Source organism: Aricia agestis, chromosome 8, assembly GCF_905147365.1.
Source record: "Aricia agestis chromosome 8, ilAriAges1.1, whole genome shotgun sequence".
NCBI lineage: Eukaryota > Metazoa > Arthropoda > Insecta > Lepidoptera > Lycaenidae > Aricia > Aricia agestis.
Window position 1 is genome coordinate 5007332 of NC_056413.1, and position 19450 is coordinate 5026781.

At 37.2% G+C, this 19450-nt stretch overlaps 1 protein-coding gene across 3 annotated transcripts in view; it reads right to left on the minus strand.

The window, feature by feature from the left end:
- The window catches only part of LOC121729970 (E3 ubiquitin-protein ligase RNF13), a 28223-nt gene extending 13593 nt beyond the window's left edge, over nt 1-14630 (minus strand). Inside the window, exons 1-2 of one of the 3 annotated variants that reach the window (XM_042118737.1) lie at nt 14483-14630; nt 13388-13567 (exon numbers count right to left, since the gene is read on the minus strand). In XM_042118737.1, coding sequence (XP_041974671.1) covers nt 13388-13483 — 96 coding nt within the window. In that variant the 5' untranslated portion in view covers nt 13484-13567; nt 14483-14630. The other 2 variants (XM_042118738.1, XM_042118739.1) reach the window with 2 other exon arrangements.
- Between the last annotated feature and the right edge of the window lie 4820 nt (nt 14631-19450).

Sequence of the window (19450 nt, forward strand, 5' to 3'; positions counted from 1 at the left end):
CAAGATTTTAAAAAACTTTGCATTTATTTTTTTTAAGTATAAAGTATTGCTTGAATTTTTTTTAATGATTAAAGCAGCAATATGTTTGCACTTGCCGTTCTGGATATAAACGCAGCTGCATTTTACTCCAGCAACAACTCGATCATTATTATCTATCTGTAAGAATGAATAAAAATGTTTAAACTTGCTTTATCTAAATGCTTAGTTACGTTTTTTTGTTGGTTCATTACTTACGTTTGAACTTGTTTTATAGGGTGCTAAAGTCACCGATGTTCAACCAATTATATTGGCTCGTATTAAATAAGATTGCCATTAGTTCTTAGCTCTTCTACATCCCTTACATGCCCTGCTAACACCAATTTATTTCCTTTTAGCATAGATTGGGCCTTGAAACTTATTGAGTGTTTTACACTTTCAAAACCAGTTTTTAACCCCCGACAAAAAAGAGGGGTGTTATAAGTTTGACGTGTCTGTCTGTCTGTGTGTGTATCTGTCCGTGGCATCGTAGCATCCAAACGGGTGGACCGATTTTGATCTAGTTTTTTTGTTTGAAAGCTGACATGATCGAGAGTGTTCTTAGCTATAATTCATCATCATCAGCCTGCTCAGTGCTGGACAATCAGGGTTTATCTGGTTCATGAAAGGCCGTTAGCAACTTGAAGTCGTTTGATGGGTTTTATATTTCATTCTAGTTCGTGACATTTGTGAATATACAATATACGTATACACATAATAATGGAAAGTTGACCTAGTGCTGCAGCATCACCTGGTAATCAATAGGATATCCAATTCCTCGCCAACTTAGAGCAGAGGTTTCGTGTTTGGGCTCATTTTAATTGCGACAACCAGTAAGAAGTAGATAAAGTATAAACAGTAAATATTTACATGCTGCTGCTGCAGCATCACCTGGATTCTATAGGAACCGAGCTTCGTATGAACCCAAAGTGGAGGTTTCATGTTTGGTGTGTCATGGGACCGCTAATGTAGATGTTTGATTTCACATAACAAGTTTAAGGATCAATTCACAGCGATCTGAATCGAGATAGGTAATCAGCGACTTGGCGGTTGTAGGTTGTAGTTTACTTGGCGGTCCCCCGACATACCTTGACAACAATTATGGACTAAAATATTTTTGACACATGCCCCTAAAAACGGCCGTGGTCACGAGGGGACTCAAGTGTCCCCTGAGTCCCCTCGTGACCACGGCCGTTGCAACACGGCCGAAACGTCGAGAAAAAGTATGTACTCGTAGTAGCATTACTACTTAAATAAGTCGCGTTAAGTCCCGATTAAAATTTTTTAAATTATAATGCAACGCGAAAGTTTAAAATGTTATATGCCACTAAAACTTCGTTTGAAATATGTCACTATCTCACTACTGACGTGCACGTTCCGAATAGCGATTCTTGAGATACAGCTTGGAGACAGACAGACGGACAGACAACGACGTCTTAGTAATAGGGTCCCGTTTTTACCTTTTGGGTATGGAACCCTAATAAAAAGGATATGGGCGAATAGCCCAGCCCTATAGACATTAGACGGCCTCAATTTCTAAATAAAGGTTAAGTCCCAAACCAATGGCGTATACAAGGTGTAACAAAACTATGTGATAATACTTTATGGTGTGTATGAGTTCCTTGTAGATTGTAGAGAGTTCACTGTGAAAGTAGCAGCGCTGAAAGACCAAATTTTTTTTTCACTTTTGTATGGGGAAACTCGTGACGCTGGAGCGCTTGCCCATACAAAAGTGAAAAAAAATTTTGGTCTTTAAGCGCTGCTACTTTCACAGTGAACTCTTTACAAGGAACACGTACACACGTACAAAACTAAGTGATAATAAGGCAAGTTTATAGATTTATGTAGAAGATATTACTTAATGATTTTGGTAATCTCAAGAAACTGAGAAAGCGTCGACATAAATGATAAAATCCATAATATGATGATGAGTAAACATAAAGATTAGGTATTGATTTCTTCTAACTCCTGACTGCTCAGTCCTCGATAACTGACTGATGAGTGATGAACAATGAACTCCTAGTCTAAACTGCTGACAGTAGAATATAGTTATAGTTTCTTGAACAATTTGTACTTTGTATTATCTAAGAGTTTTCCGAAACTCAACCCTCAGGGGTGGGAATATGTGGGTGAAATTTTGTATTGGAGTTAAGGGACAACGCGATTTCTAATGCCTGTTTTCACCAACCGCCTCCTAACGCTAAGTGGTCCCCTAGCGGCCATTAAGGGTACATATTATCAATTCAAGATTTCACGAATTTTTGTGTGTCACGTTCGTCCTTAGGGCGTAAGAACTTTTGCAAAACATTACGTCTTTTTTTTTAAATGTGTTTGTTTTAAGAGATATTTGACCCGCAAAGATCGCTAGGGAACACTTAGCGTTAGGAGACCGTTGGTGAAAACAGGCATAAGACTGCTAATCTATTATCTTCTTTTGCTACACGCATCTAAAAAGTGTGGGTACTGGGTTTTCTAAGCCTCTGAAACGCGTTCGTATTTATATACACTTTTATCGGTCAATCTTCTTCGTACCGACTACATTAGATAGTCACAACAAATCTATTTTTAAACACGCTTAATATAGACCGATAATGATGACCCAATAATTAAGAGATTACAAGCAACTGCATCCAGCTCTGGCCATTAAGAATTTGAATATGCACTTTTCGCCACTAAGAAAAAAGTAAAAAAAAAAAAACTTCCGCTACACAGTACACTTATTGTACACGATTCACGGCGCGATTACGTTTTAAAAATGCGAAACTTTAAATTTAAGCGCGCACAAAACAATTGACACTCGTCACAAACTCGACAGCACTGCAGTTGCTGCTCGGGCTCAAACACTTATCGTTCTGGTAAAATTCCTTTCGATAAGCGTATCTTATGTGTTTAACGTACAATGTCGCAATGATGGGTTCTATTTACTGCTACGTGGTTATTGATATTTATAGAAATGAAGGAAACCCAATACACAATGTAAATACAACTAACAAAATTTGATTTTATCTTTTCTTTTATAAAAAAACAAATCCACAGGTTATGGATTCAGATTCCAAAACTGCTTCTAATGGCGCCTCTAAAAGATGGCCCAGCGCTGGCTCATCAAATGGCGGTGTGGCGCCTCTATAAGATGGCCCAGCGCTGGCCCATCAAATGGCGCATGCAGTGGCTATAGCTAGGGAATGCAATCCTGCAAGATAATTTCAATTCCAGTATTTGTGGGATTGAACGATCACAATCAATCAACAATTGGATATTAGTCTGTAATGATAGTTGTAAGAATGTTTAATAAAAAAATCCCGCTGGATCCCGGTATTTGCGGGATCCCGCAGGGTGGACTTAAACTTTAAAAAAAAATCGTTATAAAGACTATACTAATCAGCGTTGCCAGACGTCCCGATATTGGCGGGACGTCCCCACTTTTTCATCAAAATTAAATGTCCCGTGCGGGACAGGCACAGTCCCGCTTTTCGCGAAAAGCCCGAACGTAGGTACGTGCAGCGTGCTGAGAAAGAAAGGTGCGTAATGAAGATAAAAGTACGGGAGGTAGAGGGGTGGATTTTCTTTGGCTACTTTAGCTATCTTTTGTCACGTAAACGTTATTCTAACGCAAATAAAAAGATAAAAATTAAAAAAAAATTGATTTTATACTTTTTTTACATTGTCCCGCTTTAGACTGAAGAATCCCGCTTTTTTTCTCAAAAAGTTTCAAAGTCCCGACTTGGCACAAAAAAAATCTGGCAATGCTGATACTAATTGATAGAAACCGTTTTATTCTTAGAAACTCAAATAAACTCGGTCACTTTTTTTTACAAGGGCTTATTAATACCTAATTCATACCTTTTTTTTTTTTCGAAATATAGAGAAAGTTGTGCTAAAAGATTACGTTACATTTATAGGTACAGCCCAAGCTTATAAAATTATGTTAAAAAAGTTAAGGTATTAGTTGTGTCTGCCAAACGGCACAACGACACAAGACGACATTCGACACAAGGTAGCTACTAGCCAGCAGCTGAAAAAGTTGGCTCAGCCTCCTCGCTGGTTTATGCAATCATTGTCATTTAAAATGAATTATTATAGGTGAACTGAATGTAAATTGTTTAGTGGGCTGCCTGTAGCCAGTTCACGCACCCCCGCGCGCAGAGCACGTATGAATCACGCTTCTTTGTAATCCCGCCAGTCCCGCGGGATCCCGCTAAATTTTCGACCGGGATTAGTCCCGCAAAATACATGCGGGATCCCGGTATGTCGGGATCCCGGTATTGCATTCCCTAGCTATAGCTATACAATGGTCGCAACGTCTCTACATGATGGCCGTGTTCAGTTGTGACTTGTGATCTAAGCGTCGTTCAAGATGGACGTGGAAGCATTAGCCGCTGCGGCAATATCTATACAGCACATACCATCATTTCATTAATGTGCACACTGCACAATGTGTGTGTGTATCTATGTTTGTTATTATACATACTATACTGTCGCAGACGGAGTCGCGGGCAACAGCTAGTATAATAATATCTATGGTCAATATATTTATACAGCACGTACAATTTTCAATTTTGTAACTTCACTAGCTGACCCGGCAAACGTTGGTTTACCACATAAATTATTTCTAATAGGCAATAGAAATAATATAAAAATGAGATAGAAACCCATTCTCAGGATTCTAACGAATGTACATACAAAATTTAGTTGAGCCGTTTTGGAGGAGTTCGTGCACAAATACTGTGACACGAGATTTTATTTATAAGATTGTGGCGGTACCCACAATTCGCCTAACATTCCTGCATCGCGCTATCAAAGTTTTCTGAGCGCGTCAGTATATATACGACATCTGAAATGTATCACGTGGGCTTCGGCCTGACCTAGCATGCTATCTCGCTCGGTCGGAAGATCTTCCTTTTCGGCCGCCACTAACAACGTTAAATTGGTGACCACCGACAAGAACACGCATCCTTCTGGACATCAATCATCATCAACACTCCCCGCCCCTCCGCACCACGTCAGCAGACATCAAGCATAACCGGGTCGCCGTGGTGGTGGAGGTCCGCGCCGGTCGAACCCGCGTCTGGCTTGAACGGGGCAGCCATAGGCTACAACGACCGGTCAGCAAGCAGAGCAGGGGGTCCCTCTCCTGGTCATTGCACGCGTAGCTTCGGCCCACACCTGACAACACAAGCGCATCGAAGAATACCACATGTCTTCGGGGGGGAGTGATGTGGCGGTACCCACAATTCGCCTAACATTCCTGCATCGCGCTATCGAAGTTTCGGAGAACGGCAAGATATATACAACGTCTGAAATGACGTCAGTGGGCTTCGGCCTGACCGAGCATGCTATCTCGCTCGGTCGGAAGATCTTCCTTTTCGGCCGCCACTAACAACGTTAAAAGATTATTATGAGACGACGTACTCGTCATTTTGAAATTCGTAAATTGACATACGACGTCCTCACTCACCTTCCTCGACCGCTCGCTGGGCATTGATATACAAACCCAAGATACACAGTTGCGAACAAAAGTAAGACTCAAAACTGTCGCCAAATACTGGTCTTTACTAAAATAGGTACTTGTAATCAAACTATAAACGGTTTTTTTACAAAGGAGTCCACAAAAAGCAATAAAATTTTATGACCGAACTACGCCGGTAGGACAAGGCATGGTGGTGAGACGTATTTTTCATATACCTATATATTTTTTAATTCAATGAAATAATTAGGTTGTGAGAGTTAATTAAATTGTGTTCTAACACAAATCACAATTCACAATACAAAGATACTTAGATTTCACAACTTTCATCTAAGAGTTTATGTTAAATAAATAAATTATTTATGTTTTGCGTATGATATAAATATGTATAAATGAACGAAACAAATATTTATTAGATAAACTGTTAATTTTTTCAAATATTACAATTCAACTTAAAACTTAAATCTATAATTGTTTTTTAACAGTCATGGTCATAATCCATACTAATATTATAAATGCGAAAGTATCTCTGTCTGTCTGTCTTTCTGTCTGTCTTGCTTTCACGCCAAAACTACTGAACCGATTGCAATGAAATTTTGTATACAGTTATTCTAGAGTCTGAGAAAGGACATAGGCTACATTTTGATGTGGGAAAATATCTTATTTCCATGAAAATATCGATGAAAATGAATTCGCATTGCGCGTGGCCAGCGCTCATCCCGGGGGTCCTGGGTTCGAGTCCCGCAGGCGGAACAAAAAGTTTTCAATGTTCCTGGGTCTTGGATGTGTATTAAAATAAAATTTCAAAAATCTTAAACATATTTTATGTATAATATTATAAAAAATCCAGAAATATATCGATGCAATGAACATTTTAGTTCTAATACGATTCAACAGATGGCGTTTTATTTTTTACTTTATTGTAACATAGAACTAATCATACTTATTAGTTAGTATGTTTTTGTTTATAGTTTTTAATACGTTAGAATATTATGTTTAATAATATAATCACTTGGTATAATAATAATCAATCTATCTTATCTTATAGAACTCCTACTGCATTTCTAATATATGTGACAAGTTGACAACAGAAGGCGCTCTAAAATAAAGGAGTTCGAGTGTAGCGTGTTGGCCTATATTCCATCCAGAAAATATATCAATGCAATCAACATTTTAATTCTAATATATGAAAACAGATGGCGTTTTAATTTTTACTTTATTATTGTAACAGAACTAATCATACCTACTTTACTATATAATATTGTTTTTATTCATAACTAGCTGTTGCCCGCGACATCGTCTGCGTGGACTTTAGTTTATAGCGCGCGGTGTCAACAAAATTTGTGTCAAATTTAAAAACTTTTTAAAACCCTGGTAAGTGCTTCCGGTGTAGCGCGGCCCTTAATTAATCAAAATACCCAAAAACAGCTATGCAGTGTGCACATAATCTATACTAATATTATAAATGCGAAAGTATCTCTGTCTGTCTGTCTGTCTGTCAGTCTCGCTTTCACGCCAAACGCCAAAAGTATCTCTGTCTGTCTGTCTGTCTGTCTGTCTGTCAGTCTCGCTTTCACGCCAAACGCCAAAACTTCCGAACCGATTGTAATGAAATTTTGTATACAGATAGTCTAAAGCCTGAGAAAGGACATAGGCTACTTTTTTACTGGAAAAAAGGGTTGTAAGGGGGTGAAAATGCGTAAATTTGTTCAAATTAAGTTAGTTCCAACAATTCATAATAGATGGCGCCGTGCGTCTTCTACATCGCGCTGACGCTTGCTCAAAAGTCTTTCTATAAGACGTGGTATCATCTTACATTTAAGTTTCGATTTTTTTCGATTGTTATAATATCTATTCTACGGTATTAAATAACTCAGTACTTTATCTGTGCAGTGACGTAACCTTAAATCTATCAATGATAAATAGTTTATGGGTAAAGTTGTGTAATTGGAGGGCTAAATAAGCTTTAAAATTTGGCATAAAATATAAAGTCTAATATAAAAAAATGAAATACTTATTGTGTGCACACTGCACAGCTGTATTGATTTAAGGGGTACCAGGGTTTTTTTATAAAAGCTTTTGACACCAATTTTGTTGACATCGCGCGCTATAAACTGAAGTCCACGCGGACGAAGTCGCGGGCAACAGCTAGTAGTCTATAAAAATAAAAATGAATTTAAAAGTTTGTTAGTCTCGCTAAAACTCGCCTTTGATGCTTCGAAGTTTGCCTAATTTTTGTCTTGAAATATTTGTGAAGATCTAGGGAAGTTTATATTAAGACTTCAGAGGGAATAAAGTTTACTGGGTCATCTAGTGAATAATAAAACTCAATAATATTATATAATATATTGAGTAATCCTACAATATTCTAAATACATATTAAAGCTTGCAGTAGCGGCGTTAGGCGGGGGGCGCTAGGCGACCGCCCAGGGCGCCGCGCCGGATAAAAAGGGGCACCGCCTTTTTTTAGCACTACCAGCACCCTGGGCGCCGAATAAATCTTTTCTTTTTTTCGAGATTTTTTCCTTTTTTTCTTACCGGAAAAACCGGCCGGTAAAGTAAACTAAACCGCCCTGAAAGCTTGTATGACTATTGACTAATTAATATGTATGCATGAACCATGAAGCATGTTAGACTAATTTTTTAAACAAAATAATAAAATCAATTATTATGGCTCCTCTTCAAGATGGGCCATCGTAGTTGGCCATCGCGATGGCCCAGCGTGGGGAGGACGTAGTGGCGCAGGATGGCTTATGGCGCCAGCGATGGTTGTGGGGTGGCGGCAGTGTATCGCCTCTACAAGATGGGCCAGCGTAGTTGGCCATCACGATGGCCCAGCGTGGGGAGGACGTAGTGGCGTAGGATGGCTTATGGCGCCAGCGATGGTTGTGGGATGGCGGCGGTGTCGGTTTTTCGGCCGCACATCAAAGGGACCCAGCGACATTGATATACAAAAAACCCAACAGTCAACGTCGCAAAACCGTCCGCATAAAAATATAAGCGCACAATCTAAAATTATGCGCTTATTCAGTGTTGCCAACTATGGGGATTTCCCACTAAATTTAGTGGGAAAAAATAAATTTAGTGGGTTTTTTAGGGGGTAAAATATTTTGGGGATATTTTTGGGGATAAAAATTTTGAAGAATGGAATATTTTTTTAATAACAACCTTAAAGTGGCTCGGAACTTTGCCGCTAGCAACCGCGACGGACGAAAATTCAAACGAAATACCACTTTATGACATAGGCTATAGGTTTCATTTTACTCAACCACTAGCTTTTACGCCGCCGCCGCGCCGGCGGCAGCATGGGTCGCCACGTAAATGTCAGTAGAAAATGATACCTATATTCTATGTCATAAAGTAGCATTTTATTTGATTTTTTACCGGTCGCGGTCGCTCGTTACATAGATCCGAAAGCCACCTTGGATTGGATGGAACTGCCGCACAAAGCACATGTCGCTATAAGTCTTTTGAGTCGTACCTGCTGACAGTAGGATGACAGATTATTATATTTGTTGTCATTGTATGTAATGAAAAAAAGAAAGATTGAAGTATTTAAAAACCGCCGGCCTGTTTGTTTGTTTGGCCTGTTGAATGTGTATTTCAGCGTTTTGAGCGCTCAGTAGAACACACCGCAAGAAATTTTAAATATTTTGATTTTTTGGGGAGTTTTTGTTGAAATTTAGTGGGTTTTGAAGTTGCTTTAGGGGGAAAACGTTTTGAATAGTTGGCAACACTGCGCTTATTTCAAATAGTCTCGCGTCGCCCGCGTCATTGCAACGTCGTCAAAAATGCCGAAGTGTTCTATGCGAAACTGTAAAATATTACGACAAGAACGTTAAAAAAATCCTTTTTTATATAGGGATATCGTATTTTCGGTATGTTAAAGTATTTATTTATTTATTTTTGTTAGTTCTTATAACTTAAAACACGTCGTAATAAGTGGTTTTGATTTAATTTGTTTCAAAACTTCACTCACCGGACGTCATGATACGGCAAATTTCAATCACCGCATTGTCATTGTAAGAACGATGCTTATCGGTCTCCCTATAATTTAGTCGTGTTATAAATAAATTATGTTTATTTCAGGCTTCATCAACCCATAAAAATATTAGTAGATGTGTTAGTAACAATGCATGACTTAATCTATGTTAGTATTTTTAGTAACAATATTATAATGTTTATTTTAGGCCCAGTGCTACCTCCACCCAGTGCCTTTGAATAGGGCAATCTGGTTTACTTGCAATCATTTTTAGGATGCTGTTCCGAGGGTTGCGAACACGTTGCAGCAGGGAGACGGCTTTTTTGCGCATGATAGCGTGAAAGCCACCAGTACGGGCCTCCGCAAACATCCCTGATGCGCTACAGCGCCACGGCAATCGCAACAGCATCCTAAAAGCGTTGTTATACTGCACGCGCAGGACGTTGTAGGCTCGACTCGTGTATGACACCCACAGGCCGCTCGTATAAAAAGACTGACAGAACGCCTTAAATAGAGTTATTTTGACGTCTGCAGTGGAGCGAGCAAACCTGCGGGCGAGCATGTTACTCCTCACCGCCAACGCTCTGCGCTCCCTCTCTATGTCGCTGTCATCTCGTAAGTCACTGGTTACAATGTGACCGAGATACTTAAAGCTATCGACGACTTTAAGAGCCACCCCATTAAGATACACTGGAGGCACACGCCTGGGCTGTTGTTTCGGTGTACTTATTATTACTGAGTATAATCGATCGAATATCACTGAGACATGACGTAAACTCCGGAAGATTGTCAATCGAGTTCGTGGGCATGTAGACGCTAAACATGACTATAGATCCACTACTTACAGTTATGTTGATTGCACACACTCGCACGTTATTACACTTAATAGGCACTACCGAGTCGAAAACACTCAATGTGCAAACGACTTTGTTCTTACTTGATGGAGTCGATTTTTTTTTCATTACCTATGATTTTTTTTATTAATATGATTGAACTTTTTTCTATTACAGTTTTTACAAGTTAAACGACAACTTTATAATTAACTATTCCAAGGAAATTGATGTGTTTCCTAGTGTTATATATAACTAGCTGTTGCCCGCGACTTCGTCCGCGTGGACTTCAGTTTATAGCGCGCGATGTCAACAAAATTGGTGTCAAAAGCTTTTATAAAAAAACCCTGGTACCCCTTAAATCAATACAGCTGTGCAGTGTGCACACAATAAGTATTTCATTTTTTTATATTAGACTTTATATTTTATGCCAAATTTTAAAGCTTATTTAGCCCTCCAATTACACAACTTTACCCATAAACTATTTATCATTGATAGATTTAAGGTTACGTCACTGCACAGATAAAGTACTGAGTTATTTAATACCGTAGAATAGATATTATAACAATCGAAAAAAATCGAAACTTAAATGTAAGATGATACCACGTCTTATAGAAAGACTTTTGAGCAAGCGTCAGCGCGATTTAGAAGACGCACGGCGCCATCTATTATGAATTGTTGGAACTAACTTAATTTGAACAAATTTACGCATTTTCACCCCCTTACAACCCTTTTTTCCAGTAAAAAAGTAGCCTATGTCCTTTCTCAGGCTTTAGACTATCTGTATACAAAATTTCATTACAATCGGTTCGGAAGTTTTGGCGTTTGGCGTGAAAGCGAGACTGACAGACAGACAGACAGACAGACAGACAGAGATACTTTTGGCGTTTGGCGTGAAAGCGAGACTGACAGACAGACAGACAGACAGAGATACTTTCGCATTTATAATATTAGTATAGATTATGTGCACACTGCATAGCTGTTTTTGGGTATTTTGATTAATTAAGGGCCGCGCTACACCGGAAGCACTTACCAGGGTTTTAAAAAGTTTTTAAATTTGACACAAATTTTGTTGACACCGCGCGCTATAAACTAAAGTCCACGCAGACGATGTCGCGGGCAACAGCTAGTTATGAATAAAAACAATATTATATAGTAAAGTAGGTATGATTAGTTCTGTTACAATAATAAAGTAAAAATTAAAACGCCATCTGTTTTCATATATTAGAATTAAAATGTTGATTGCATTGATATATTTTCTGGATGGAATATAGGCCAACACGCTACACTCGAACTCCTTTATTTTAGAGCGCCTTCTGTTGTCAACTTGTCACATATATTAGAAATGCAGTAGGAGTTCTATAAGATAAGATAGATTGATTATTATTATACCAAGTGATTATATTATTAAACATAATATTCTAACGTATTAAAAACTATAAACAAAAACATACTAACTAATAAGTATGATTAGTTCTATGTTACAATAAAGTAAAAAATAAAACGCCATCTGTTGAATCGTATTAGAACTAAAATGTTCATTGCATCGATATATTTCTGGATTTTTTATAATATTATACATAAAATATGTTTAAGATTTTTGAAATTTTATTTTAATACACATCCAAGACCCAGGAACATTGAAAACTTTTTGTTCCGCCTGCGGGACTCGAACCCAGGACCCCCGGGATGAGCGCTGGCCACGCGCAATGCGAATTCATTTTCATCGATATTTTCATGGAAATAAGATATTTTCCCACATCAAAATGTAGCCTATGTCCTTTCTCAGACTCTAGAATAACTGTATACAAAATTTCATTGCAATCGGTTCAGTAGTTTTGGCGTGAAAGCAAGACAGACAGACAGACAGACAGACAGAGATACTTTCGCATTTATAATATTAGTATGGATTAACTTTCAGTTAAACATTAAAAGTGATAAGATCACTAGAGCGTAGTAGTTATCTCCTGCAGTTACCTTTTAGACGATTATTTTTATAAATGTGAACTGAAACACATTCCTTATCATATTATAAATAAAAAGCAGATTATAGTTTATCGTATCGGTAGAATGGAGGTCAGCTCTGATTTATTTTGTTTTTAATATTTATTAAGCGATATGAGGCTGGAATGGGAATAGTTCATTAGTGAATACTGTTTATGCTTCTCTAGGCTCTATCGTATTTTTTTTTTACTTCTATGCCGTCTTCTATTTCTGCCATTTATATTGAAGAAATAAGAAATTGGATTCAATATACATATTTTCAATATTATATATTATAATAAAGATAGGTTACAATAAATACAGTCACTGTGGTCTGTGTTCAAGTTAAAAATAGGCCAAATGCAAATAAGATAGCACACGGAGGGAAAACAGCCAGAGACAAAAGTGATGTTATTAAAAGTTTTTTTCTCTTTTGAAGAATGGAACCCTAAAATTCATCACCATTTAATACAATATAATAATGCAATGTGGTTACAAGTTGTGCAGTATTATTACTAAATGAATAGCCCAGAAATACCAGGTCTAGAAGAATAAGAAATTATATTACTACAATCTAGGTCAAGGCAAAAAAAGCAAACAAAATAGGTTAGTATGATCTTATAAATATTATAAGATTTTCAGACCAAGGCTTATAATGTGGCAAAAGGGTATATCAACAGATTTTTTAACATTGGTTATAGCTTACAACAGTAATTTTTAATTAAAAAAAAACGAACATGGTATAAAAATATTCTCAAAACACATTAGTAAACAAAATTCTTCTGCGTTTCATATTTAACATAAAATAATGTAGTATGACTGTCATGGGAATCTATAAAAGATATCATTGGACGTTGTTGAAGTTCTAATACCATGGATGTCTAAATTGAAGAGAGGAGAGGAGGAAGAAAAAACTGTATAATTTTGTATGGACAGCATTCTAATACATATTTAACTATTTCATGAGTTTTTGTTTGTCGATATGTGTTGTGATTGGCTTAAACTTGCCTCTTTGGATTTTGTAGCAAATTGCACCAAAATGTCAAAATAGCGAAAAGGGACTTACCAGGTGATAGAACTTCAACAATGATAAATAAATATTTTGGTACTTACCGTATGTGGAACATTTCTGTCATAGATCACCAGGGTGGCCAATGCGGAGGTCAGCAGGCAAGTGCCCAACAGGCAGGGGAGAAGTGTGTGGAACATTATTTCTTAGCTCATCACGCACCCCCTAGACATGGTCCTCTTTACATATTAATATTATATCCTGTTGAGTAGTTTGCATTGTACCTGAAATTCAATGTTAATGTTTTTTATTACAGTTCAATTAAAAATTATTGATATTCTAACATACTTTGCATGTGCTGAAGAACACAAGCCAAAGAGGGGTCACCATGAGGCACCACACACGTCACACATCTACTATTTAAGTATAAAACTTACTATGCATTTACAATTGGTATTTGATAATGTTAAAATTAATTGTTTCTAGAATTTATGATGTCATTCTAAATAGTTTACAGACTCTACAATATTCTGTTTGCAATAACTATTACTATGTTACAAATTCAATCATATTAAGTATGATTTTTCATGACCATAAAAACCTTTCAGTAAATATCAGCCATATACATGAATGGATCTGTAAATGTTATTTTAAAATGCACATTGTGCTGCATTACTGTTTGATTAGTTCTGTACCTACATAAGTTAGCAATGCAAACTGTTGCCAATAACATGTTATTATAATATTTTATCCAGTTTTTAAATCTTTAGTCATTCTACATAAATCTAATCACATTGTTATTATAGTCACTTTGTGCGCATTTAATAACTTACAGCCAGTGGCATTTTTTGAGTGACTCATAAGGCTGGGTAACAAGATAGATTTTTTGTCCCTTTTGTATAATCAATTGTCGAGTACCACACATAGTATAATATTGGCACACTCGTGACTAACTGAGCGTAAAGGGAATTAAAGCAATTGTTTCATAAGCTGTTATAACAAAGGCAGCTGTGGAACAATCATACTATGTACTTGCTCATGATCCTCATGCTCTGCTCATGTAATTTGATTAATCGTAGAGACACATTGACGGCCTTGAATCACGTCTCAACAATAATAAACACTTATTTTTAAAAATGTTAGCACATTGGAGACGACTCTGACGCACTAAACTAGTTAGCAAAATTAGCTTCACTCACTTATTTGCAGGATAGATTGTTTTTATGCTTTTTGTAAAAACATAAACATAGCAATAACACTGTTTCTTTTGAAAAAATATAACAATTGGTATGATTATTTAACAATTATTACGATTTACGACGAATTCGAGTTTAGAAAAATCATCAGCTGTCAGTTGTCACAGAAGACAAAGCGATTAGCGATGTCAAATCGTTAATGTCAATGTCAGAATTGATGTATGATTTTTTTTATTTTAGTACACTTAGGACACAAAAAGAAAATGCTTTAAAGCATTGACATAATATAATATAGGGTGAACATGACTAGTGATTGGACAGTACTAGTCATTGAACAGAGCACAAAAACAGGCGTTTTTCTTAAAAAGCAGGCGTTCTATTACTTTAATAAAAAAAAATAACATATATACGGTCGAATTGAGTAACCTTCTCCTTTTTGGAAGTCGGTTAAAAAACAGTAGTAGCGCAAGTTATTTAATGATAGTATCTGCCGATCCACACTCGCGCGCGACAGCGCGCCGCGGGCCGTGGCGCGGATCGCGGCGCGCATCACGCCGCGGTTCGCGCATTCTGCCAAATTTACTGATCCACACTCGCAAAGTTCGCGACATGTTCGCAATGTTGTCACTTTTTTATTTCTTCACTTTCTTGACGCACTATAGTTTGCGCTCTTGAGCCGTATTTATCTTACTTTATATTATAAACTAGATGTCCCGCGCGGCTTCGCTCGCGTAAATTATTAGGAATTTTACGGAAATCGTATATTTTTTCGCAACAAAATAGCTTATCTCTCTTTACGTAGTCTACTCTATATCTGTGCCAAATAACATACAAAATTGCTTTAGTAGTTCGTGAGATAAACCCTTGCTAATAATTTTCCGTTTTAACCACATTTCCTCTGTTTCTTCGGTCCTATTAGTTTGCGTGATAAAGTAGTAAAATATTTTTTTATCGGACCGATAGTTCCTGTGATTAACGTGTTCAATCAAACAAATAATTATTTTTTAAATCGCTTGACAAAATCGAATCTTGATCTAAATGACTATGAAAAGTACCAATGGGTCATAATAGGCTCATAATCATGGGATGAATATAACTTTATAAGGTATAATATGGTAGTGATGATGAATGTAATTTTCATAGTAGCATATGCTTTCCGTTCTTAAAGCAATGCAAAGGAGTTCTCTATGTAATTTTCATAGTAGCATATGCTTTCCGTTCTTAAAGCAATGCAAAGGAGTTCTCTCAGCATCTTTCCAATATACCTTGGTGCAAAATCTTACTTGTTGATTGCATAATATGCTTAGACTACTTCCCACGAAACCGAAGTCACCACATGTTTCCATATAAATTTTAAGGAGTTCCCTCGATTAGTCATGGCTCCCAGCATCAAATCACCACTTTTGTGAGTATAGTACCAAATTGGGATGACACTCTGTACGCCAAAAGAAAAATTTTGAAAATCGGTTCACAAATGGCGGAGTAATCGTTGAATATAAAAAAACGAACATAACACCTCCCCCATTTTGAAAGTCAGTTAAAATTGTAGCCTATGTGTTATGCTGATGTATAAGCTATATTATTGTAAAGTTTCATTAAGATACATTCAGTAGTTTTTGCGTGAAAGAGTAACAAACATCCATACATCCATACATCCAAACAAACTTTCGCCTTTATAATATTACTAGCTATTTGACCGAGCTTTGCTCGGTATTCGATGACAATGACATTTTCTAAAAATGATTCTTATCTAGATCGATTTATCGCCCCCGAAACCCCCTATATACTAAATTTCATGAAAATCGTTGGAGCCGATTCCGAGATTCCAATATATATATATATATATATATATATATATATATATACTAGCTGTTGCCCGCGACTTCGTCCGCGTGGACTTCAGTTTGTAGCGCGCGGTGTCAACAAAATGTGTGTCAAATTTAAAAACTTTTTAAAACCCTGGTAAGTGGTACCCCTCTTAGGGCCGCGCTACACCGGAATGGCAGCACTGAAAGTGCTCGCCTCGCCGCTGCCATTCCGGTGTAGCGCGGCCCTTAATAAATCAAAATACCCAAAAACAGCAGTGCAGTGTGCACATAACGAACGGACGAAGTCGCGGGCAACAGCTAGTGTTACAATAAAGTAAAAAATAAAACGCCATCTGTTGAATCGTATTAGAACTAAAATGTTCATTGCATCGATATATTTCTGGATTTTTTATAATATTATACATAAAATATGTTTAAGATTTTTGAAATTTTATTTTAATACACATCCAAGACCCAGGAACATTGAAAACTTTTTGTTCCGCCTGCGGGACTCGAACCCAGGACCCCCGGGATGAGCGCTGGCCACGCGCAATGCGAATTCATTTTCATCGATATTTTCATGGAAATAAGATATTTTCCCACATCAAAATGTAGCCTATGTCCTTTCTCAGACTCTAGAATAACTGTATACAAAATTTCATTGCAATCGGTTCAGTAGTTTTGGCGTGAAAGCAAGACAGACAGACAGACAGACAGACAGACAGACAGAGATACTTTCGCATTTATAATATTAGTATGGATAGTATGGATTAGAAATGCAGTAGGAGTTCTACATAAGATAAGATAGATTGATTATTATTATACCAAGTGATAATATTATTAAACATAATATTCTAACGTATTTAAAACTATAAACAAAAACATACTAACTAATAAGTATGATTAGTTCTATGTTACAATAAAGTAAAAAATAAAACGCCATCTGTTGAATCGTATTAGAACTAAAATGTTCATTCCATCGATATATTTCTGGATTTTTTATAATATTATACATAAAATATGTTTAAGATTTTTGAAATTTTATTTTAATACACATCCAAGACCCAGGAACATTGAAAACTTTTTGTTCCGCCTGCGGGACTCGAACCCAGGACCCCCGGGATGAGCGCTGGCCACGTGCAATGCGAATTCATTTTCATCGATATTTTCATGGAATAAGATATTTTCCCACATCAAAATGTAGCCTATGTCCTTTCTCAGACTCTAGAATAACTGTATACAAAATTTCATTGCAATCGGTTCAGTAGTTTTGGCGTGAAAGCAAGACAGACAGACAGACAGACAGACAGACAGAGATACTTTCGCATTTATAATATTAGTATGGATATATATATATATATATATATATATATATATATATATATATATATATATATATATATACACAAGAATTGCTCGTTTAAAGATATAAGATAAAGTAAATAAAGTAATAAAGTAGTAAATTATATAAAGTATAAAGTAGGATTGATTATATTCTGTTCACTAAACAATGCTGGCATGTCTTGTATGGCAAAAGCCCTTATTAAAATAAATATTAAAAACAATCTCTTTGTCGCGGGACAGAAAACCGACAACAATCGGGGAACGGGCTGCGAAGTGCGAAACATATGCGAATCGGATCTCTCACTCATGCTTCGCAGGAATTTCGCGGCGCCGCGGCGTCGCGCACGGTTCGCGCGCGAGTGGGGATGCGGTCGGGGAACCAGACGCGAAGTGCGAAAAATATGCGAACCGGATCCACACTCACGTTTCGCGAAAATTCCGCGGCGTCGCGCGCGGTTCGCGCGCGAGTGGGGATGGGGCCTAACTCAAGTGTAAAGGGCCCCCGAGACGATCAAACGGTTTGATTCAAACCTTACGTGTTTGATGCAACCGTTTGATGTCGGTTTGAATGGTTTGTCAAACGACACTGCGCAGTTTCATTCGATACGCGCTGTCGAGTACATGTCTTGTGATGCAGAAGATGCTCTAGCACAGTATAGCAATATTGGTCCCTACAGTAACGAAACGCCTTTGATGTCGCACGATGCCGCCATCGATGACAGGTACCGAGCAGATATGCCAGGGTTGCCACGAAACGGGAAATAAAATAAAAATAAAATATTGTGCTTGTAATGCAAATGTTATCATTTAATCTGTATATTCAGAGTGTTTTATTTAAGTACATATTATATCGTACTGCCAGATATTTATGTGAACCTTTATTTTTAGATGATTTTAGTTCTCTATTTAAAAATTTAACTAACCCATCAAGCCTCATAAGCTCACCGGTGAGCGAGACACAATAGAATAACAATAGATTTCCAAGGATCCACGAATCACGATCGAAGGATTAAAATAATGAAGACGCATTCGAAATTTCGAATACATAATATATAAAATATCCAATAATTAATCACACGTCAGGTGTAACAGAAGCACTTCAAAACTCTTATTACGTGCGCGGTAAGGGCGGTCCAAAGGACAAAATGTTACACTTGGTGTGTGTACCTAGCTAGGTAGGTACTAATTAGTATGTAACAGGGTTGACAGATTTTTAATTTATTCTATACTAGCTGTTGCCCACGACTCCGTCCGCGAGGACTTCAGCATAATATAGCGCGCGGTAGTTCTCGACTCTCGTCATAGAGTAACTCAACGATATCAAAATACTACAAAAACGTTCTAACTCTATGGATTAACTTATATTATAGTGTAGGTAGTTCCCGTTGAAAAATGTAGGCTACCACGACAGAGGCACAATAGACATAACTACCAGTACTTCGACTGCAAAGAAACGGACAGGTTTCAATATCTGTCAAATTCGTCGGGTTTCACTAGGATTATGAACGGAATGTGCCTCGCGCTGGCTGATATAATTTATTTTTAAATATTTAAAATAAAGATTTCAAAATTGGATTCTGACAATTTTAATCGCATGTATGTGCCAAAACACAAACAACAATACGACCAAAGATTAACACGTCCATCGAATATGTCATATTTTTAAATTTCGTAGGTAACAGTTAACAACCCTAGCGACGATTTTCGTCATAATACGTCAAATTTAAAAATTTCAACATCAGTTCTAAGTCGGCATACTCTATCATTCTGTCTACTCTGACAGAGGTGCTTCCTCGGTACGCTTACTTCAAACTTCAAT